The 24221-nt window shown below is 43.8% G+C and overlaps 1 protein-coding gene across 4 annotated transcripts in view; it reads right to left on the reverse strand.

Annotated features, from left to right (window-relative positions):
• The window catches only part of CTNNA3 (catenin alpha 3), a 432189-nt gene that overhangs the window by 18116 nt on the left and 389852 nt on the right, over window positions 1-24221 (reverse strand). For all 4 annotated transcript variants that reach the window (XM_042033401.1, XM_042033400.1, XM_042033398.1 and 1 more), the window contains one exon: window positions 6234-6339. In XM_042033401.1, the coding sequence (XP_041889335.1) occupies window positions 6234-6339 (106 nt within the window). The remainder of the gene's footprint in view (window positions 1-6233; window positions 6340-24221) is intronic.

A 24221-nucleotide genomic window follows, 5' to 3' on the forward strand; every position in this document is an offset into this window, starting at 1 on the left:
CTGCTGGAGGCTGGGAGCACCATGAAAGTCACACCATTATCTCTCCAGTTGTGTCAATATTCACTATTAACCCCTGTCAGCAGACAGGAAACAGCCCAAACAAGCCTGAGGTCTGGCCACAACACTTCAGCAGAGGATCTGGCCCAGCCAGGGCCTTGCTTAGCACACACAGCCGTGTTTACTCACAGAGTACACGGAACAGCCTACACCTCTCTGAGCAGGAACAAGCCCTGCAAAAAATTAAACCTCATGCCTTGTAGCATATCAGACCAACCATCAACAGATGTTGGGAACAAACGTACTGTAGGGAGGACACTGCAGAAGGAATCTTCTCCCTATTGCTCAGGAGCAGCTGGTACAAGCAGCACCTGCTCACCAGTGAAACCAAACACCAGGCTGCAACAGAAGGACAACTAATAAATGCTGAGTTTCATCATCCCACAGGCCAGTGATGGTTACCAGTCTAGTGCTGCACCCTCCTAACTGTAGAGCCCAGCAAGCTCTGAGAGGTTTTTCCCCACACATCCTGCAGGTAGGGGCTGTGGCTAACAAGGGCTTTCTGTCAGAGCAGCAGCAGAACAGACCTGCATCCCAAAGATGCAGTGGTCTTTTACCTAACAGAATATCCACCAGAACCTCCAAACAATTTGATAAATTAAAATGATGCAGTGATTGAAACCAGCATTCACCATACAAGTGAAAAAGCCATTGGCAGAGCAGTGGCACAAGGGATGTGGATGCACAGGAGATCCTGACTGCAGACAGTTCTGGGTTTGGTTTGCTCTCAATTCACCCCTTTGCTAACAAAGTCAGTAGCATTTCTCTAGAATCCAAGTCTGGCTTCAAGGGGATCAATATTGGGGATAATCACCCACCACCTACTACAAATGTGTGCTGTGCACAGACAGAAGGCAGCTTCAGTGCTCCACCAGTGGGGTTCCCATCACCGAAAGGGCTTATTTACACTGTGCTTCCCTTACCACCTTAATTAGCTCTGACAAACAGGGCCTGCCTGCCTGGGATCCTAATGGGTGCCAAACAACTGCAACTCTGAGGAGGCTCTTGATACAGACCTCAATCTTCAGCACATTTCATTAGACTGGGATGATGTACTCACTGCCTTCATTATCTCAGGGCTTCCAGGTCACTAAATAGCAAAAGTCTTCTGACAAAAGGAAATGTCTCCTGATAATGACTTTACAATGCTCTTGTGATTCATGTGCATAGGTTGACGTTGATGCTGTAACTGTGGTTACTTTCACCATTGTTAACTCAGAGCCATTCTAAAAGTGCTGTGACTGTGGACTGAAATACAGCTGAGTTCTGCTAATTGTACCACACTGTATCCCTTGCCTTCAGACACAGGAACAGGGAGCTATAAAAATCTGAAATCAAAGAACAGTTGTATCAGAGTTCTGTTGTGGCTGACAAGTTACACAAGACTGCAAATGCAGTTCTGGTGTGGTTTTCTTTTCTTTTTTCCTAACAAAAAGACACCATGAATGATGCAATTGCAAAGTACCCATTTTCGGTTCTCTGAAATTAGATGGAGTGTAAATCAGAATTGCTCATCTGAAAATGTTTTACAAACAGGAAGAGGTGAAAGAGCTACATCAGTGATTCTTCATTACACAGTGGTGTGTTCTGTAGGGTCCCTGCTCTGGTCTGAGCTACAGGGAAGAGGAAGGAGAGCAGTGCCTTGGCTTCTCTTCTTGAATGAATGCACTCACATTACCTTGTCCTGGTCACTGCACAAGCACAGGAACAGCTGAGTCCTGGGAACCTGGGCACTGACATGATGGGACCTGATTAAATGGCAGTGTCAGAAGTGGTGACAAATACTGAGAGCACAGGCTAAGCTTGATAGCAAGGAGAGAAAAAGTGTCCAGGAAAGTATGTGCAGGAAGAATGGAAGGACTATCGTGGAAGATCAATTACTTGAAAATTGAAGCAAATCATACAAATCCTTTTTTCTACATAGTAGAAATTCTACATAATTTGGATGTTAGTAAAAGGCAACATGTGAAATATCCCACTATAAAGTCTGAATGCTGCTCAGGAAGGCACTACTGGCATTCATGGTTTAGTCTGGGCACCAAGTTCCTGAAGGGCTTATCCAGTTTGGCCCAAATTCAGAGAACAATTATTTGCTAGCTCAGAGGAATGTAAAGTTTATTTTATTTTAAGACCCCAGGAGTGCACGGCATAGGAACCCTAGCAAAACAACACCTAAGAAAATTAATTTGAAAATACCTTTGAGATTAAAAAAAACCACCACAATGGGAAAAGAGCTTTCTAAGTTAAAGGATACTTGGCACAGCCAAAAAAGGTTACTGAATTTAGAAGATCTCTAGCCACCCAAGGAATGAGAGGATCATACTAAGAATATCTGTAATAGGAGCAATAAAGCAAGATTGTCTTTTTTACTAAGTTTGACACCGATCTAGCACTAATTGCAGTTGTGTTCACCGCAACTAAAAGGGCTGCTTTGGATCATCTTTTGATTTGATTTGTGTTTGGGTTTTTCAATTGCATCTGCTCATTTGGTTTTAGTGCATGTAATGTAAAATCGCATCTAAAATCCAAGCCACACCTGTAAGTAAGGACTGCTCTTCAGATGCACAGAACAAATCCCAGGGGTCAGGTGGCTCCCAGGTGTCAGTGGTGTGCAGCTCTGAGCCAGGGCAAGCGGAGGGGGTTGGAGTGAATTCAGAAAAAGGTTACAATAACCTGAATGATGTCACATTTCCCAGCAGCTCTGTGGGGACACACGAGTTACCACCACCAGCGGTTCACACTTTGTCCTCATGCTGATTTGTTCATGTTTCTAGTCTAGAGTCACTGTAATAATACAGCTGAAATCTTTCTTTCCTAAAAGGAATGTTTCAGTGAGAGTGGATTCCCTGTCCTAAAACCAGCAAGAATTTATGACCCTTACTCATCTTTGGCTTTGCTATCACATAGTTTCCTGCAGTGTGTAAGTGACAGGGTTGAATTTTAATCTGTAACAGATAAAATGTTGAAAGGAGCTGTTGGTCCAGTGCTGGAAAAATACATGTCAAGATCAGGAATGGGGAGTCCAGACATTTTACGTATTTTTCCACAAATCTAATCACAACTGTATAGATGCAAAGTAGAAATTGTTTGTCTTGTTATCTGGAATTCAAGGAGACTAATGACAACCACTAACCGACTGGTGTTGCTTCCTAGACAATAGAAAAGCAAGCACTGGATATGAAAATAAAGAGTGAAGGGAAGAGAGAGAGCACATGAGGGTGTGGAAATAGTTGACTGCTGTGCTGCCCTGGACCTGAAAGGCAGCCACACAGGAAAGAAATGCTTCAGATGTGACACTTGCACACAGCCATTTCCTGCATTCCTCTATTGGTCTTGTAGGGCCCAAACCCAACCCAGCCAGCCTGCTGAGAAGGCTGCAGGTGTGCTCAGGTGCCACTGCAGCTCCCTTAGCCAGGCTGCTGAGTTACCTTGGTCCTGCTGGGCTGGTCTGGGGAGAGGTTGGGCCATCTGCTGATTTAAAAATCCAACAGAAATAAAGCACACCTTCCAGCTCTAACACTGCATTTCATGGTGATAAATAACTCTTACAAAGGCAAAAGCAAAAATCACCTTGAAACTGCAGATTTGCAGAGGCCAAAACAGCTGGGGGGGGGCAGAGAAGGAAGGTACAGCAAAAGCATGGAATCAGTAACTCTGCAGAGGGTGGAAAACAAATCATTCTGCAGCCAGACAAGTCAGTGCTCTTCCTTAGCTGGTGCTGAGACCAAGCACCTGCTCAGAGCAGCAGAGCTTCTGTGCCAGTGCCATCATCTTGTGTTCCCACAGCTCACCTGGAACAGCTCTGGTTGCTGCCAGGTTATTTACCAAAGTCAGTCAGGAGAGGACGAGCCTGCACCTCTAAACTGCTGCCTCCACAGCTGGCCTGGCTTTGCCTGGCATGGAGTTCATGTTCCCCTCAGTGGCTGGCCCCGTGCGGTGCTGGATTAAGTATGGGAAGGAAGTTGGTAGCACAAGTGAAGGACCTTTTTCAGTGTCCCACGCTCTGCCAATGAGCAGTGCACAAAAAGCTAGGGGGGAGCATGGCCAGGACAGGTGACCCAAACTGACTGAAAGCTATTCCATTCCAATTCCATGGAGTGTCAAGCCCAGTATGGACACTGAGGGCGACTTACCTGGAAGGGGCCAATCGCTGTTCAGGGACAGGCTGGGCATTGGTCAGCATGTGCTGGGGAATTGTGCTGGGCACCACTTCTTTCTCCCGGTTTCAGTCCTCTCTCTCCCTCTCTTTCAGCATCAATATTACTACTACTATTACTATTATATTTTGTTTAAATTATTAAGCATTTTATCTCAATCCGTGAGTTTCCTCCTTGTTCCAGGAGTAGGTGACCAAGCAGCTTGTCATGGGTTAGCAAGGCATAGTCCCAGAAGTGATGTTCTTGCAAAGGGGTTCTTACAGCTTCCCCCATGACCTGACAGAACCTATCAGCGGCCAGTTTGAATATGGACAATTCTCTAAGCCACTTCAAGTTGTGACCGCCTCTGTGATCCACACTTAAGAACAGACAAACCCCCACAGCTCTCTCTCTCGTTTCCGGTGCTGGGACAGGTGGCTGCGGGGCCCATGTGGGGGCCAGTGGGCCCAGCCCAGGCCCTGCTTGGGCCAGGCCGGGCCGGGCCACGGCCATCCTGGAGCCGATGGGCCTGTTCCATCCGTGGAACCCCCCCACAGTCCTGCTGTGGGCAGCCAGAGCGGCCTGGCCCCCCCTCTCCAGTGTGGCCAAGATTCAGCTGAAGCTGCCCCACTGTCCAGCAAAGATCATGTGACCAACAGCGATAATCGACATTCCAGCTGCAAGGCTGAGGTGAGATTAACCCTTTTAGTGCTGTGAAGAGCTGGAAACCTGAGGGAGAAGAAAGAGGAGATGCTTAAAGCTGAAATTCTGTTGTGAAGCTATGATATAGCAGAGTATCCCGTTGTAATTTCATGAAGGCATGGGGGGTGGAGCATTCAACTTGTGATCAAAAGCACCTGCGCTGAGATAGGCAGATGCTGAAGCAGCTGTAATTTGATGAGAAGTTTGAACAGGGAGAGATGGATCAGATGAGGACTTTGGCTCCAAATGGATAAGGAGAAAACCTCAGTTCCTAGAGGTCCTCCCAGAGATAGTCCTAGAGATGAAGATGAGGAGGACCCTTTGCTGCCAGGGAAGGCAGAGGGCCTCTGTTCTTAGAGATGAAATGCTTCCAGAGATGGGTGAAGAGAACTTTTGTTTCTGAACGGCTCAACCTTAAAATTTTACCCCAGTAATTCAAGAGTGGACTCTTGAAAGCAGTTGTGGGAAAAGCTGCAAGTTGGAGGAAGGGACTCACATGAGAGCTGTCTCGTTGTGATAATGTTTTCATAGCATGGGCAAGAGAGACTTCTCTTCCTAAATGGACTGAACAAGGTTATTATGGAAGTGATAAACAGACTGAACATCTCAAGGGTTGTCTTTTTACATTGTCAGTGGGAGAAGGGAGAAAGGTGGGGGGGAGGAGAAGAGTTATGAAGGTGTGGTATGAATTTTTTTCTTCTTTTAGGTCTGTTAATAAACTTCTTTATATTCTTTCAAGTTTGGTGCCTGCTTTGCATTTCTCCTAATTCTTATCTCACAGAAGGTAAACAGTAATGAGTATTTTGGACCAAACCACGACACAGCTGCATTGTACTCAGTTGCCATCTGGGGTTAAACCAGGACAACAGCTTTTTATACAACTATTTATATACTAACATATACATATATATATATATATATATATATATATATATATATATAAAAGCAGCTATGAATATATGCATTTTAAATATGCATGCATATACTTGTTCATACATACTGTATGTCTAAAATGCTGCATTCACAGCTTAAGGGAGCTCACAAATATTCAGAGACATGTACAAATGCATGTGTAGATCAATGCATGTACCTAGACATGTGTGATATATGTACACATCCATTTCAGTGTGTACACAAACAGACCACTGATACAAATGGAGAAGAGAATCCTCACAGAGACTCAGACAAGATCTGTATATGTGGTGCCTCAGAAGAGGGGAACAGGACAACAGGCAGCTCTAGAAGTGCCACAGGCACTCCTGTAAGTGACCTTGGGAGGTGTCAGGTGTGTGTGGCTGACAGGGACAGAGTTCCCACAGTGCTCCATCAGTAACTCGCCTGGTCAGCGATGAGCCGTGCCAGGACGTCCATGCGCGAGCCCGACTCCGAGATCATCTTGGCTGCGTTGATGACATCAGATGTGTGCTTCAGTGGGCCTCTCCCCCTGCAGAGGAAACACAAACTGAGAATGAATCACAGCCATGCAAACTAGGTGCCGAACAACTCAATTAAACAAATCCATACTCAGGTGACAGAAATTAAATCCACCCCCCCCCCCAACCATTTTGCATGTCCCACAAATTTGTATTGTTTGGCATCAACGGGATGATGCAGAAGTACCAGAAAGATGTCCCACAGTTTCTCCATACTGAAAGCACAACCCATGCCAAATCCTGATTTTAAGAAGTTTCTCAAGCAGTTTGCTTTTCCCAGGGTTATATGAAGTTCCTTTCCCTTCCATGAATTTTCTAGTAATATGTTCAAAGGAAGTTCAGCTCAGTGTGGTGTCATTATGGATAGCTGCTCAGAAAAATAGTGGGGTTGGTTTGGTTGGGGTTTTTTAAAATTCAGTTGGTGTACCCAAGCACCAGTGATGTATGAACATCATTGTATGAGATGTATGAACAGGGCTGCAAATCAACTTGCACACGCCACTCAGAACACAGATATGCCATATCTGAAAAATACTTCCCAAACAATTTCAGAATTTCAATCTAGGAAAACAGTCAAGTTCCTGTGAACAGTCTGCCAAAAAGTCAGCCTCTTACTCTGTATGCTCCCCTCCCAAGCCCAAAAAGCTGCTGTAATTACCGGAGAACGTTTCTAGGAACTAAGAAGTAAAATGTGAATATTTAAGGCAGGAAATATGACAGCCATTTTTTTCACATTTGCTTGAGCCTCAGCCTCCTTAGTGCTGAAACACTTCAGCAAAACTAAAATTGACATTTAATTGTACTTCATGTATGTATAAAGTGAGCAATGCTCCTGAACTCAGCTTTGCCTTCCAACTTCTTTGACACGAATACTTTTAGTTTTATTATGCATTTAATTCCTGAAGGCCCCAAATCAATTTCCAAGTTCTGCACTAGACAAAGGAAGTAGACAACATGAAAAAAATTAATGTGACTCATTTTTCAAATGAGAAGACCCTTTTCCTCAAAGTCAGTATGGTTTCATGTATGAAGAACATTCCAGTAAAAAACTCATTTAGCCTAAAAATATTATAGTATGGACCTGTACAAACAGTGCAGTCAGGAAATGATAGTGATGACAACACAACATGGCAGATAATGTTTAATCTCTTCTTGATTAATCACACTGCTTAGCAAAGAACTCCTTGGGGGAAAGCATACTTTAATAATTACAGTTCCTAGTTCTCAAGTCTGGAAGCCCACATTTGGAACAACCTAGAATCAGATATTTTACACATGATTTTTCTACAGAAAGGCATCTTTTTGTTATGTCAAACCTCCTTGGCAGATTGATCAGTGTATAAAAGTAACAGTGTATGTGGGGAATGAACTTGGAAACGCAATCCCCTGTAGCTAGGAATCAGTACTCGAACCCTCACTCATACCCTTCATTTGCCTTTCCTGGTCTTTCCCCTTTGAATCCTTAGTTGTACAACCCAATTCTTACGAGTGCATACTGACTCTTCCCACCATTCCAGGCCACTGGTTCATTGCTATTTGCACTGCAGCAGCTCAAAGGCCAGAGGCTTGTCAGGCATCCACAGCACATCCTTTAGGGGCTCCACAAACTGCCAGCAGCCCAGCACCTTCCTGGGAAGGTCCAACCCAGGCACCAGCCAAGCAATACCAAAGGGGAACACAACCCAGCATTAAAATGGCCAGGAAAGGAGAGATGGCAGCAACAGTTCAAGCCATTTCTGCTAAGGTAACTCTTGTATCATCAGCAGCTTTGCTGACATTTGAAGCTAGCTTAGTATTTTGAGGGTAAGTTAGTTAATTAAACTAGCCATTTTCTTGTACCATCAGAGATCTAATGAGAATGAAGCAATTCCACCCCAAAAAAATTACTTCAGAAAGATGAAAATGAAGTATTACTTTTCACCACAAACACAGCCACCATGAGAACCGCTAGAGGGACACTCAGCAATGACTGTTCTGGAGACTTCTGCTCCGCTTGGCATCTACTGCACCAATGGTTCAAGTTCTCCACTACAGTCCCTAAGAAACATGGAGTGTGATGCTTCTGAGCAGCCAGCCACAGCTCAGTCTTGAAGTAAATGTTAAATAGTTAGGAATGCTGCGGCTTTGTATTAAAAAGTGCTGAAACCCCAGCACATCATGGTGTAGGTACAAACACAACCAAGAACTACCTGTGCTGCTTTTTTTACCTTCATGTAAAATCCAAAGCCTCTGACAAAGCACAGGCTTAGCTGCCTTGGGGTATGGCATCATGAGCCACTAGTCCCAGTTTATGATGTTGGGAAATTCTGAGTACTTTGGAAAGAATACTTGGGAAAGTACACCAGATATGCTGAATCACCAGCCAAAGGGAAGAAACAGAGAGAAAAACCAAAAAAACTGAAACAGGATGCTAGTTCAACTGCAAACAGTAAATTTGGATGTAAGTAATCTACTGCTTAGGAAGAGAGCGTCTCTATAGTATTTCTGTACAAAGCCAGAGAGGTTATTTCAGTGGGTCAGTGTGAACAGGAGTCCCTGAGACAGAGCTGCTGAGAAAACAGCAGTTACCACACCGAGGTTCACACACAGGTAATATCCTAAACAAAGCTTTGCTGCCACTTTCCCTATTTTAGTAAGACTGCAGCTGCAGGGTCTGTGGGGGTTTCCATGAAGAAAGCTTAGACACAACGGAAGGCTGTGCAAAAAGGATGATTACATGTCAAACATACGGAGAGACAGAAGGGTTTACTCGCACGACAGTCTGGAGGTTTGGAGTGGGACAAAGGAGGAATTGTGAGCAGGAGAGGCTGTGGGACACACGGAGATGATGTGGTTGCTGGGGAGGTGGTTCCAAGCCCACCTTCTGGAAGAGCAGTCTCAGGGAGGTGCAGAGCAGCCATGTGGCTGTGCCACCACTGCCAGTGGACAAGACCAGACAGGCATCTGTTCTGAGGGTGGGATCATTTCCATCCTCTGCTGAGGGCTCTTCAGTCCAATGATTTTATTGTTGGAAATCTAACAATGAAGTTTCATGGGTTTTGGTGAATTACTACCAGTTTCAATGCACGTTGCCTTCTAATGCTAGCAGTGCAGCTGTGCACTTTGTGAATTCCCACTTTTCCTGATTTAGCACCAAATCAGCAGATTCAGAATGCCACTAACTCAGATTAACTCCCTGAATCCAGATGTTAGAGACACAAGAAGTCTATTAAATCATCTAGGTTGTTTTCCCCAGCCACTGTGCAGCTCCCCACCAGTTTTATATGCACTTGCATTTTTTTATGGCAAGTTTCAAGTATGAGAAAACACTTTGCTTGAAGGCTGTTTCCCTGAGCTATCCATCTCACCCTCTGGAACGCTTTTCCAGATATTTCACTTAGGTCTCTCTTTGTATCATTGTAATAGCATCCCTTTCTTCCTACAGACTGAGTCCCTGATCCTCCTCCACCACATGCTGAAGCATCCCAAATTATGGTGGATAGTGCAGACCTGCATGCAATAGCTCATGCACCTACAGCTGTTAAAGAAACAAATATAAAAAAACTTTTCTGCCAAGTACCATCTGCTGGTCAATAACATCACAAAATTTCTTCATTGTGGAGTTTTCCACCTTCTCCCCTAAAGAAATTCTAATTTCTCTGCTATGGAAACCATGGAATTTTTTAAAAACATTTTTTTCAAGTCAGCTTTAATCTTACTATTTTTTCCCTGCTTCCAGTCTCTAACATTTAAGGCCAAACTTCAGCTCACACAGTCAGTTACTGAAGTTCTTCCCCAGTGACTTCACAGAGTTCATAACCTACAACAGTAGACTGTGGATTCATTCCATGGAAGATCTAATACATCTGTTTTCCTCATACCTCACTATTTCCAAGCATAAAGCCTTACAGGCTGAGCAAGCTGAGAACACATTGAAGGCTATGAAAAACAAAGGAGAGACAAAGTACTGTATTTACAAGCAATTATATCTCCCAAAGGTAATGATGGATTGTTACTAGAGCTCAAATCACCTGCTCTATCCAACAACAAAACTGGAAATAGGCCATAAATAATATAGAGAAAGACATCCAGGTAAGTGTAACAAGGCAGAAAATGGATTATGTACAAAGAAAGCAGTTTGGAGTATCTCCACAAAGGTACAGGAGAAAAAAACCCAAAACTTCACCTCAATGTTTCTTGAAAGGTCAATCATAGGAGGAAAGAAGTTGGACTGTGTTAATTAGTACAACACCAAGGGTTTGGGGTAATTGTGAAAGAGAGCCCGAAGCCTCTCAAATCTAATCATTCTTGCTCCAAGCCAGGACAAACCGAGAGCAACTCCATCCCTGTCTGCCTAAACTTAACCACAGCAATTAGCAGACATGGCCATGGGGCATTACCTTCTGTTTCACACTGGAAGTTCACTCTGAAAAGCAATGATACTCATGATTCTTACAGTAATGGAAACTTCTACTTCAAGTCCAGAAAGTCTTTGCCATCACCTTTTCCAGGAAGAGAAAGTCTTCTGTCTGCAAGCAAAGCCGGTGGCTTCCCCCTACATGCTGTGCTCCCCTTAGCAGATGCTCTGTACCTGGTGTGCAGCAGAAACAGCCAGAGGGGCTGCAGAAAGAGCCAGAGGGGCTGCACTGAGCAGTGGCTGCACAACTCCCACCTCACACCCCCAACACACAGCCACATTTCACAGTGCTCCATGGCAGGAGCTGAAAGCTTCACCAGCAGCTCCAACACACAACCCCAGTGGCCACAGCCACTCTCCAGTCCTGAGCTCCAGGCTCTGACCATTCTATGCCATTATGCCTAGTTTGTAGGTCCTGACAGCTCCCACTGTAACTGCAGGTTTTCCAGGGGCACTGCAGAGGAGGCACAACTCCAAACCCAGCAGTGCATCTCTCTGCTACTCCAACCTGAGCTCAGCAAAGGATCAGGTCTGGCAATCCCAGCCAAACCCAGGCCAGTGTCCACCTGAGCAGCCCCAGTCTGGAGCACTGTTAGGGCCGGAGGAGGCCAACTGCTGGCAAGGGAGGGCTCCGTGGTGGTAGAAGTGGACCAGGATGTTTCCTGAGGTGAAGAAGGTCACAGCTCCCATCCGAGAGACAAAAGTGTTACTTCAAGGCACATGAAGTAACATGTCCTGAGGAAAGTGCATTACTTACAATGCTGTGCAGTTGTAGAAGGCACAGCCATTACCTTACTCACAGAAAGATACTCCTATAAATAATAATTACCTTTTATAGACACTGTTGTAGTTAGTTAATTCAGTTGTCACCACATTCTGAGGTACCATTTGTACCTCCTGCAGTTCTTCCCCAAACACTCTGTGTGTTTCTCCTTTCTTCTGCCTCCCACTACTGCCCTGCAAAACGCTTGAGTACTGGCATGGTAGGAAATCTGGATTCCAGTCACACATTCTGATCTCTATTCCACGAGCTGTTTCTGAAGTTTGCTTTTTCTTTTATTAACCCAGTGATTGTGTGCAGTCCTGGGAGCGGGGATAAGGAAGCAGGATTCACACCTCACTCATTACAAATGCTCTAAACTTAACTGAGTGAATCTTTTTCCTGCAGATCACTTTGCCTGCCCCTCCCAGCTGAATGTACATAGTTTTAGATTAAATCTGTGAAGGGCTTGGTGTTCAAGGATGAAAAATTACGCTTTTTAGAATCATGGCTATAAACAAAAATCCATTTTATTACACCAGGCTGCACATCCCTATCAGTTACACCTACACAAACAGGAGGCAGCAGAGCTTCTCAGGAAATCCATGTGGGGAAAAGGTAATTGGAGATTGTACAGGTGAATCCCAGAGCTGACCTCTGCCAGTTCGTTATAGCTGTACACACAAGAGCAAGGAGGATTTTAGTTTCACACATCTTCTGTCCCTGTCTGGGTTTACAGGTTTGGAAATCAGGAGAAGAGAACTCTTAATGGTGGCAAAACTGAAGGCCAAGCCCCCACGCAACATTTACAGGTGCAATGGCTGAAGCAGGTCTATTTCTTAACAAAATAAATGTAATACAAATGAAAGTGTAGCCAGATGAGAAAAGGGCAGTGTGAAAAAAAACATTAAAAGGCATGACATAAAAAACCATAAATTTAATGTAATAAATAGCATTTTGTAGGTAGAAATACCTTTTGTAAGTAAAGGAATTTAAGACTCGGAAAAATATCTGGATTCTATGGACCCAGGAATGGGACAGTGAAGTTTCAGGCAGTGTGAACACAGCTTATATATGTATCTGTCTGTTCTGTATTTCTGGAAGTGAAAATGGGGTTAATACTGGAGTTTCTTTTCCTTTCTGCCCTCCTGCACTGTTAAGACATGAGGTCTGCATCTTCCTCCAAGAGGAATAAGGGAGAGGAGGTCCAAAAGCACAGGCTTTGTACTGCAGGAGTGGGGTGATACGCACAAACCCAACCTGAGTATTTTGTAAAGGAGTGTTGCACACGCTGTTCTGGGTAATACTGGTTTGAACTGGGTTGGTACCTTTCTGACTGTGCAGAAGCCAGCCCCTGACCCTGCCCTTCTGAACCTCTTGGCAGCAATGCCAGCAGAGCAGCTGCCCTGTTTGCTTGTCAGTTCCAAATGGTGTCTGCTGAGGGCAAATAAATCCTATCAATTTGCAATCAAACAGGGAGCATGCAGAATATAACAGAGATGAGTAACAGCCCACATGATTTTTCAAGCATAAATATTGTCAGACTAACAGAAAATAAGCTTTTATGGCTTCTGGAAAGATTAGAAGCTGTAAATACCATGTATCTTCAGGCAGGGTTCTGAAACCTTCTCCTGTTGCATTTTCATGAACTGCCTATACAATACATGGAAAATAGATTAAGTCATTGCTAAGGAGATGCCAAACTTGGAAGAGCACACTCCAAGATGGACTGGTTATCAAAGGGCCACTGTCACAGTGGAGAGCAAAAGAGAAGGAACCTGGTTTCTCTGGGACCTGCCTTGCTGTCCGAGCTGCTCAGTTCTTTATTCATGACTTGAATGAAGGGAATACAGAGAATGCCTAATGAACTTACATTTGATACTGATGTGGAAGAAGAAGGAAATAGGCTAGGAGGCCAGAGGTGGAATTAAGAATTACCTGAGAAAAACAGGAAGAAAAAGTAGATGCAATGAAAAAAAATACATGCGCCCTCATGTAGGAAAATCAAACCCAGAGATAAACATGGAGAGTCAGTCCCTACACAGCAGGACAGTGAGAGGCACTGAGTTTTAGTGGATCACAAATTCATCAGGAATCAGCACTTGCTGCAGAAGAAAAGGTAATGGGAAAGTGGCGAATACAGAGAAGAAATAAACAATCTGCTCTTTTTTATAGTGTCATGGGTTAGCAAAGCATAGTCCCAGAAGGGATGTTCTTGCAAAGGGGTTCTTACAGCTTCCCCCCATGACCTGATCAAACCTACCAGCGGCCAGTTTGAATATGGACAATTCTTTAAGCCACTTCAAGTTGTGATCACCTCTGTGATCCACACTTAAGAACAGACAAACCCCCACAGCTCTCTCTCTCTCGTTTCCGGTGCTGGGACAGGTGGCTGCGGGCCTCGTGCGGGGGCCAGCGGGCCCAGCCCAGGCCCGGGCCAGGCCACGGCCATCCTGGAGCCGATGGGCCTGTTCCATCCGTGGAACCCCCCCCACTGCCTTGCTGTGGGCAGCCGGAGCGGCTCGGCTCTCCCCTGTGTCCACTTCGATAAGCCACATTCCAGCTGCAAGGCCAAGGTGAGATTAACCCTTTTATTGCTGTGAAGAGCTGAAAACCTGAGGGAAGAGAAAGAGGAGATGCTTAAAGCTGAAATTCTTTTGTGAAGCTATGATATATCAGAGTACCCACTGTAATTTCATGAAGATATGGGGGGGTGGAGTGTTCAGTTCATAAGTAAAAGCACCTGTGGTGAGATAGGCAGATGCTGACACAGCTGTAATTTCATGAGAAGTTTTGACAGGGAGAGATGGACCAGATGAGGACTTTGGCTCCAAATGGAAAAGGAGAAACCTCAGTTCCTAGAGATGCTCCCAGAGATAGTCCTAAAGATAAAGATGAGGAGGACCCTTTGCTCCCAGGGAAGGAGAAGGGCCTCTGTTCTTAGAGATGAAATGCTCCCAGAGATGGGTGAAGAGAACTTTTGTTTCTGAACGGCTCAACCTTAAAATTGTACCCCAAAAAAACCTCAGGAGTGGACCCTCGAAAGCAGTTGCGGGAAAAGCTGCAAGTCGGGGGAAGGGACTCAGTGCGAGCAGAGAGACTCCTCTTCCTAAATGGACTGAACAATATTTGGAAGTGGGCGGCTGTCTCGTTGTGATAATGTTTTCATAGCACGAGCAAGAAGAGACTTCTCTTTCTAAATGGACTGAACAAGGTTATTATGGAAGTGGTAAACAGACTGAACATCTGAAGGGTTGTCTTTTTACACTGTCAGTGGGAGAAGGGAGGAAGGTGGGGGGAGGAGGAGAGTTCTAAAGGTGTGGTATAATTTTTTTCCCTTCTTTTAGGTCTGTTAATAAACTTCTTTATATTCTTTCAAGTTTGGTGCCTGCTTTGTGTTTCTCCTAATTCTTATCTCACAGACAATAAACAGTAATTAGTATTTTGGACCAAACCACTACATATAGTAATGAGGTCTCTCTAGGAGAATTCATAGAAAGACGTAAGATTTCATTTAGGAAAGAGAAGACTGCCAACAGAACGGATTAGGTTTGGGTTTGCTTCTTAAGCTTCAGCTATTCCAGTGGAATAGGCACTATGGCTCCTCCTGTTCAGTGGCAGTCGCTGGTGCTGTGCACAGGGAACTTGTGGCACTCACACAGAACAAGGTGCAGCGCCAGTGACATCCCGTCCAGTGTCAGCTGTGGCACATCCTGTCCCACAGGCATCTGTCCTGTCATAGTGGCCACCCAGTTCCTGGGAGCTGTACTTCCATATGTTCCCCTTCTCCAAGACAGAATGATAATGCAACTCTGGCCAAAGAAACATTGAAAATGAAGGCCAGTGCAAAAATCCATGGGATTAGTTGAAGGCTTTACACCACTGTGGCAGTGAAATGGGAATTGAAAATTACTGTTATTTACAGCAATTTTTTTACATCAGTACAACTTAGATACTCATTGTTGATCTTACATTGGTAGTTTTCTATCTGGGTCATCCTTCTCTCCCCAAGTCCCCCATGCTTTCACCATCTCTACAAAATGAGGCCAAGCTCTTACTTAGAAAGCTTTGCTTTATGAGGCATCCAGTCATTTGTTTTTGTTGCTCTTACTTGCTGTATTGTGCAACCCAAGACCAAACTACAGCAACCAAAAATTTTCTCAGCATTTCATACAATACAGAAGCAGATTTTTCAAAGACCTTCAGTGACTACCAATTTCAATTCTGAGAGCCATGTCCAAAATTCCCTGAATTTCACTAAAACCCCAATCACTTGTGGTTTCTGAGGAAAAACTGAGTGCTGTGGTAATTTCACAAAGCACCTGGAAGACCCTACAGTACCATTTGTAGCCCTGCCTCTCCACCCCAGCTGCTTCCAGGGACATGGTCCCTGGCTCTCCATCTGCTACAGCCCTCAGGTCCTCCCATGACAGTGTCTACTCCTGACCTCCCCATGCTTTTCCCAAAGCCGGCCATCTCTCACCTGTAACAGACAGCAGGACTGCACCATGACAGACACAATGTCCTTCATCTGTAGCAGTGCTTGGACAATGTATTTGAGGATACATAAACACAGAAGGGACCTTTTCCTAATGAAATCTGAGTTTTCTTCCTCTCTGCTTGGATAAATGAAATCTCAATACAGCTATTTAAACATGGCAAGGACAAAACAGGCATATTTCTAAGCTCCCATACTCTATTTTGTCAGCTGAATAAACTTTGTTAGAGAAATCCAGGCACTGAGCTGCAGGGTCAGAGGTGAGCACTGCAAAACAACTGTCACTAGAGGTACTTCTGGTCCCTAGTTTTAAAGAGCATAAGAACAGAAAGGAATTCCTGCTTCAGAATGTAGTCCCATACAGCAGAGCACTGCTCTACCATCCTGATCGTATCAGTTGTGGAACTGAGAAATCCTGATATAATTCAGAGGGAAAAATGCTGATATTACTTGAGTAGTTGCTAATAATAATGTTACCTATTAAAGACTTCACAATTTGGAACTGCATCTTAAAATAATATGGGAGAGAACACAAAGCAGCAGTCAGGTGGGAACAGAGGAAGGTATGTCAGGAGAGGAGCTGTACCTGCAGCCTGGGAGGCAGAAAAGCAGCTGAAATTCTGACTAAAAGTTGTTAAATCACAATTCTGACAAAACTCATCACAGCAACAACAGAATGTGGGAAGCAAAGCATTAAAGGGGTATGTTTGTACAGGTCTGACTCTGATGCACTGAATATTTATGTGTGCAGCAACCAAACACAGCAGTGTCTGGATGTTTACATACGCTATTTATAGAGATGAAAATCGAAGAATGGTGGGATCTTCCCACACTGACACTTGTGCACACACACAGCCACCCTTTCCCTTCACTTCTAAATCCCCAACTCCAAATCTTCTCTAAGATATCTGCAATTCTCTTGCAACCCTGATGAAATGTGTTAATGAAAATGTGCAGTTTCTATCCAATTGAGGCCAGCTGCAGGAGGTACATATCTTAAATAAACAAATAAAACACCACATAATACTTTTACCTATATATTAAAAAAGCATGATTAAATTCTCATTGTGATCTAAAGATGAAAAACACTTCACAAAACTCATCGTTGCTGCTGAACTATTTTGTCAGCGGATTTTACACTGAACTAAAAAAAAACCAAAATGTTAAAAGCCTGTAGTGATAAAAACAGTGGAATGAGAGGAAGCTGCTCTCAGCTGGGTATAAACTGGACTTTGATGATGCATTTTATCAAAGATTGCAAGAGAATTCCAAACATCCAAGGGTGTCCATCTGTGTGCACAAGTCAAAGTATGGCATGTCTTAGATCTCCAGCTCTGTAAGTGCATATAAAAATAGAAATACTTCTGTGTTTGGTACTAGTTTGTTACAAAGGGATTAATTATAATAAAAGCAGTGGTTTGTACAAGATAGCACACCCGGGTAAATTTGATTATGCCTTTGGTAGGCAGATGGCATCCATGAAACTCAAGTTTAGTTCCAGAGGAAACTATTTACAGGTGTAGAAACTGTTTTCCCCAGTTTGCTACTCCCCAGACACTTTTTCCCGTGCCACCAGAAATATCTCCCCAGATTCCCTTGTGATCTGTTTCTCACAGCCATACACAAACACCATTAGTGCAAAGTGAGGGAACACCACAACATCTCAAGTGTTCTGCCATCTCAGCCAGGTATCAACTGTATGTCTCTCATCTCTTTTTACTCTCACCTTCACTCAGATGTTTCTCCATCTCTTTCTGCTTCCAAGTCCAGCTTTTCAAAGCACACTTTCATTTTCAGTCACTACAGTCAGCAGACTTTACCAGTCATGGGCTTTAATTTGCTGCCTGTCATTTTAATCACTATGTTACATACCCACAGTTGCTGTTTCAGTGATGGCAGGAAAATTCTCTGCTATTTGCCTCATCAATCCCCTTTCTCCCATTTTTTTGTCATGAACAGAAATCATCTGGAGATTTTAACCTCCCTAATACAGGAAACCATCCAAGAGCCTCACAGACTGTGCTTCAGGAATTTCGGCACTCTGTCTGTGAGCAGAAGCGATTGGCTTCTGAACAAGGAACATTAAAATTGGAGGCATACATTAGGCTCTGAATGCATGGCTCCCCTGCACTCTGAGCTGGGCTGGGCAGGGAGGGGACAATGCAAAGGACATGTCAAGGCTCATCCTTGCCCAGCAGGCCAGGACTGCCCCTGGTATCCCTGGGCACTGCCAGCCTGGCTGCAGGGGCACTCCCGGCTGTCTCCTGGGAAAGCTGGCACAGCAGGCATGCACGGAGGTGTTTGGCTGTGTGCAGGATGTCTCAAATGTGCCCAACTGCAGCTGCACATCTGCACCCTCCCAAAGCACAGAGGTAAACTACAGCCCAGTCAGCTCTAAGGAATCCCTCTGCAGAGAGGCCCGTATGTTTCCCACTCCTGTGGGCCATGTGCTGAATTTTCAACAGGAGTTATATAACATGCTCTAGAAAAAGCAAGTCTCAAGAGCCTGGAAGGAGAAAAACGCCATGGGAGGGGTAGTAATGAAACAAAATAGGAGTGTGAGCAGTACAGGGCAAAAATAGAGCAATGCCTCTTAAGCAAGTCAATATTGCCTTCTAAAATCCTCTTGCTATGATGTAACCTTTAAATAATGAAACATTTTCTTTGCTTTTCGAAGTTTATCTTTTCAGTTCTCCAATGAGAGAAAGCAAACAGATTGTTCTGAAAATCATTATTAAATGTCTTTTCTTTGAAAGAGTCCAGCCACATCTACACCCAGAGTACTTCCTTATCCTTTCACAGAGCATGCCTCACAGCAAGGCTTGTTCAGCAAGGCCTGTTGAGCAACTTAAACTCAGTGAATCCCAAAAGGTAAAGTTCATGGCTTTATGACCGCTGTACTATCATTTTTTTACGGTATTTATTCCTCATTTAATTGTGTCATTAAAAAAAGTTACATTAATGGCAGACCTTACCTTTTGAAATTTCCCATCAGAGTACAGACACTCATGAACTGAGCATTAAAACTGAGTTGCAGGAGCCTGGCCCAGGGCCATGCTCTTGGGGGAAATCACCTCTCTAAACCAGTCTCTGGGCTCTCCAGTGCCAGTGCCCTCCCAGCAGCATCCTCATGTGGACTGTGAGACCTCCCAGGACATCCCTGTGTCCCTCAGCTGGTCCGTGGTCCCACACAGCCCCTGCAGCCTGTGCCTATCTCTGCACTGCTGCTCAGGAACCAAACTCGCAGATCCCCCCGGCTACAGAGAGGCAACGGCGCTGTCCTCGGCTGCCCCTGCACTTAAGGCCACTGTTCCAAGGCCATCCATTGGTTCATGGGTGCAAATGGCCACAAGGGACAAGATGTGCAATTAAAATGAGCAGAGCAGCACATTCTATGAGACATCAAACTGTCACTGTGAGAACAAAGCAGGGATGGAGCCCATCTGACCTCACTTATTTAATGGCATATATGAATGAGCAGAAAGCACTTTCCCCCAGGCCTCGAGCAGGTATGAACATTTCTGGGTGTGGAAAATAAACTAATACAAAATAGATCCATGCACTTAAAACCACAAGCTACTTGAAGACCATTAGGTATTCTGGCAGATGCATAAATAAACATCGGAATTCTGAAAGTTCAAGCTAAAGGCTGAAGGTGCCAACTACCCTCTGGGCAAGGAGTTGTAAAGAATCTTAATTACATCATCACAAACCCAGATTAAAATACAATAGTGCACTTTACTTACCCATGGAAAAAAATGGATGGTAGCAAAAGAAAACATAGATACTGTGAAGAACTGACTTCTAATAGATTTTTAAATTTTTCAACAGCAAACAAAGCGGACAGTAAACTGATTATCGAAAAATAAACATTGAAAAACCCAAACTCTGAGTTCAGAGAGCTTTTTTTCATGAACTCCAGAGACAGAATGACTGCCATGAACAAGAGTCACAGCAGGAGACCTCTGGTTGAATAATGCAGGGTCACAGTGCCAGCTGTTGGATACACCCAAAGAGCTGTAACTGTGCATTTGTATGTGCTCTACGATCAAGCTGTCTATTCTGGAGCTTACACTTTTGATCTGGTTTTTCCCCTAACCCAAGTGACCACAATCCCACAGATCAGCTGACAGGAGAAACTGCAAAGGAAGGTAATTATTTTCAGTTTGCTCTCAGATGTCACAGTTCATATCATTAACCACCACATCTGTTTTGTGGCAAGAGAGTAACACACCTTGTGGAGCAACTCGTGCCATGGAGACCACCTTGCAAGTAAAGATCCTGTATCTAGATTTCAGCCAAGCAAACTGGAAACTCTGGGACACACGCACAGAGTGCCGGGTGTGTGAACACAGCTGCTGAGAGCTGTATCAACAACTCAGTTTTAATTCTGAACCCTTCTTAGCTCAAATTTTCTCATGTCCTTTGACTATCTCTTCAACCACAGTAATTAAAAAAACCTCATCCAGATCTCAGAAACCCTAAAACGGTCCAAAAAGTTGTGCTGTTTGGATTACCTGGGGGGAAGGGGGTATTCTTAAGGCTCAAGGCTGCACACTGGTCATGTCTCCAAGGCATTTAATCGTGAAAGCCCAAACCATTTTACCTTTCAATCCAGGTTATTGAACTGCCATGACTGCAGTCACTAGGGACACCTCTGCAAGAACTGACAACAAAAAGTATCTTCCCATGTGAAGCAGAGGTCTGATAGGTTCCTTTACCCACAGGTCTTCCGACGCAGTCATTTTAGGGAAAAAGAAACTTGTATTCCTAGATACAGCAGAAAACTGGGAGGACTGACAAACCTGCTGAACAGCAGTAATATCAGGGTTAGGAGGGAGGCCATGCTATGGCCACATCTGTCCCAGGCACCTGAGCTCTGTGCAGGGAGCCTCTGCAAACCCCTCTTTGCTTCCCTGAGACATCCCTTAGATTCTCTGAGCTGAGACTCAGCACAGTCCCTTCCCTCTTTCATGGCAGCCCTTCCCGTTTGCAATACTCAGGGCTGCAGGGTTTGTCACGGCTCTGGAACGCTGACTCTGCCAGGTGCCTCTTCCCCAAGCCTTTAACCCCTGTAACACCCTGTACTCAAGGCCAGCAGGGCCATCTCAGTGCCACTGCCAGCTCCTTCTGCTGTGAACATGGGCTATTAACCACCATATTTCCCAACACTTATGCTCACAAGCTATTCATTAACAGCTTCTAAACTCTACTTGAATGAGCAAGACCTCCCAGTGGTATAACTACAATTTTAACTACCCAGAATGTCACAACAAAGGAATCAGTATTCTAAAAAAAACCCCGGTGAAATACAAATTAATCCCAAAATTAAAAACCTCACCTGGGCTACCAGTAAACCGCTGACATTTTTGCTCAAAAAGATGTATTTGGCAAAAGTAATGTAATAACATTACTGCAAAACTGCCTTTCAGAGTGCCCACCTTGTGTTATGCAAGGAAATAAACCACAATTATAAAAGATTTTGCAACTGTGATAAATGCATTTTATATTGGACGACATTTAGGATGTATAACATGGGAATGAAATAATTTTTTGGGGTTATGGAGTCAATTTTCTGGTAGTTAAACTACTGTATCTTATACTACTACTCTATCTGCATTTATCAGGTTTTCAAGTTTAATCTTCAGAAAACAATGGCAATTTTAGCCAGATTGGGACACTTCCCAAGGGGAGCCACAAAGCTGAGCCCTCTGCATGCCATTCCTTATAAACTCAACAGCAACTGGAATTCAGGGGACTACTGAACCTAGGGAGGAACCAAGCCAGGACCATCAGAACCAAAATCCTTCCCCAAACATGTAATGATAAGCTCGAAGCTGGTAATGGAAGACAATAAAGTTCACCTTTCAAAATCAGTTCATTCCACCAGCAGAGTTGTATTTCAGAACTTCTCAGAAAACTGTCCTCACACCATTTGGTTTTCTTTATAAAAAAAAAAGATTTTCAGTGTTGCAAACTGAAACTAATGGCATGATCTATAATGTAATTAAAACATTTTGTAGTAAAAAAAGAACAAAGTACTCATAAAAAAATGTACATTTTTTGTTATATATGCACCTAGCACATCTGCTATACCGCTGGGACAGATGTTTATTAATATGGATATCTGATCATATTGCTAGACTGCTAATGGCTCAGTAATCCATCTTCTAAATACCACACAAGTTTGTGATTGTATGCAGAACCAAATATCAAAATATTTCCAAAAACTCCTTCTTTACTGTTACGGCCTGTGAAAAGTATCATTAACTTGCAGTTTGGTTTCAACAACAGGGTACGATAGTTACAACATGTTGTGCTTCTATTAAGTATGTTGTATGAAAGATTTAAAGATACCCCCTCTAATATGGCAGCTAAAACAAAATTCTAACTCTCAGGATTAGAAAACCACCTCTCTTCTTGCCACAGTACAGATTGTGCCCTTAACCTGAACTACTGGCTTGTAGTGAGAGAGTTCAGTTAGACAATTAGACAATTCAGTTGATTATCAAAATATCTGGCTTCAGCTGAATATCAGTGTTTTAAGATTTCTCACACTGTGTAAATAATGAAGGATTAAATTAAAGATCATAATATCCTTTTGTAATATCCCAGCATTTAACTACAGATGCCCACTATGCATCTGTACTCTCCTTCACTGTGGATATACTCTCTCACCAACTCTTCTAGTAATTTCTAAGCCCTCATGAAGGTACAGAAAGTTTACTTCACTGCAAGTTCACTAAAGAGGAACAAGTACCTGGCTTTAAAATGCAAAGAGGAAACCACTTTCAGACTTTCAGAATAAAAATATCTACTTTGCATTATGACAAACAACAGTCTTAGAGATAGATTGAAATGCATTTTCTTTGTACTACATTGTTGGAACCCTGGGTTCAGAGAATTTAGGATTCTGGAATATAGTAATATATATGTAACAAGATGGAGAGTTTTGGGTGTAGGTTAGTTCTTCTTCTTTCTTCTTCCTTCTTCACAAGCCTGGGTGATCTGGTTTTGGTTCAAAAAACCCGCAGTGCAGAACGTGAATGGTTATTGGATTATAAGTAAAAATACATCAGTTGGCATTCCATAATTGGGTAATTTGGGCTTTAAAAGACTTTGGAAAGTAGAACTTGGGGGCCATTTCCACCTTGTTAACTTAGAGGCACATTCCGTGCAGCTGTACCATAGATGAGAAATAATAAACATCTGAGTCCAAAGAACAACTCTGCGTCTCCTGCGTTTTAATCTGAACTCTGAGTAAAAGAGCTCACGAAACAGAAACAAAGAAGAAAGGAACGAGCAAATTTAATAACTGGTGTCCTGTGTGAGAACTCAGAGTTTGTACCTCCCTGAAGAAACACAGAAAAAAGGAAAAGGAAAAAGAAAAAAAGGCAGCTCAGAGCTGGAAAAGGACTATTCCCCAGGGAAAAAGGAGCTCGGACATCCCTAGTGGCTGGTGAAAGGAACCAGAATCGAACTGCTGGACAGTTTGGAACAGAGGGTACTGAGGAGAACTTCTGACGCCAAAGTCAGGTATTAATTATATTCTTCAGGGTTAATCCTTGGTTCAGAATGGGACATGTTATGTCAAAATCGCAGAGAGACGCACTTAATAAGCTAGAATCTATGGTAAAAGAACACGCTATAGCTGTCCCAAAAGAACAATTCAAAGACCTTGTATTTTGGGTCAATGAGCAGTTTCCAAATGCTGACCCAAACTCTCTTTTTACACTGCATCTCCGGCACTCTATACATCTTAGACTATATAACGCAGCCACTCTTGGAAACGGTCCCGCTTCTAAGCTTCTTCCCATTTGCGGAGTTGTGTACGAAGTTATAGCAAGCAGAAATCAAATAGAGCAGAAAACCAAGTTAATAGCAGCATCTTAACAGCAACAAAAATCTTGCGCAGCCTATGCAAGCCAAGCAGGAGGCGGAGGGGGCCCTGCCGCCTTCTCAGATGGCAGGAGCTAAAGCTCAAATGGAACAGAAGGGATTTGTAATATATCGCAAACCAGCCGAAATACCAAACGCAGATGCCAGTGCAGCAGACACGGCAAAAGGGATAACCTCTCGGTTGCCTGCTTTTACGCAAAATCCTTTTATGCAGCAGCAAACCCCACGGCTCCCTGGTTACTGCAGTTACGAGACTGCGCGTGGGACTTGTACTTTTCACAAAATGGCGGCACGCACTTACCTCTGCCGTACAACAAAATGGTGGTGTGCAGCTGACCTC

This window comes from Corvus kubaryi, unplaced genomic scaffold, assembly GCF_017639235.1.
Source record: "Corvus kubaryi isolate FWS band 111438036 unplaced genomic scaffold, C.kubaryi_AGA036_p1.0 37357, whole genome shotgun sequence".
Lineage (NCBI taxonomy): Eukaryota > Metazoa > Chordata > Aves > Passeriformes > Corvidae > Corvus > Corvus kubaryi.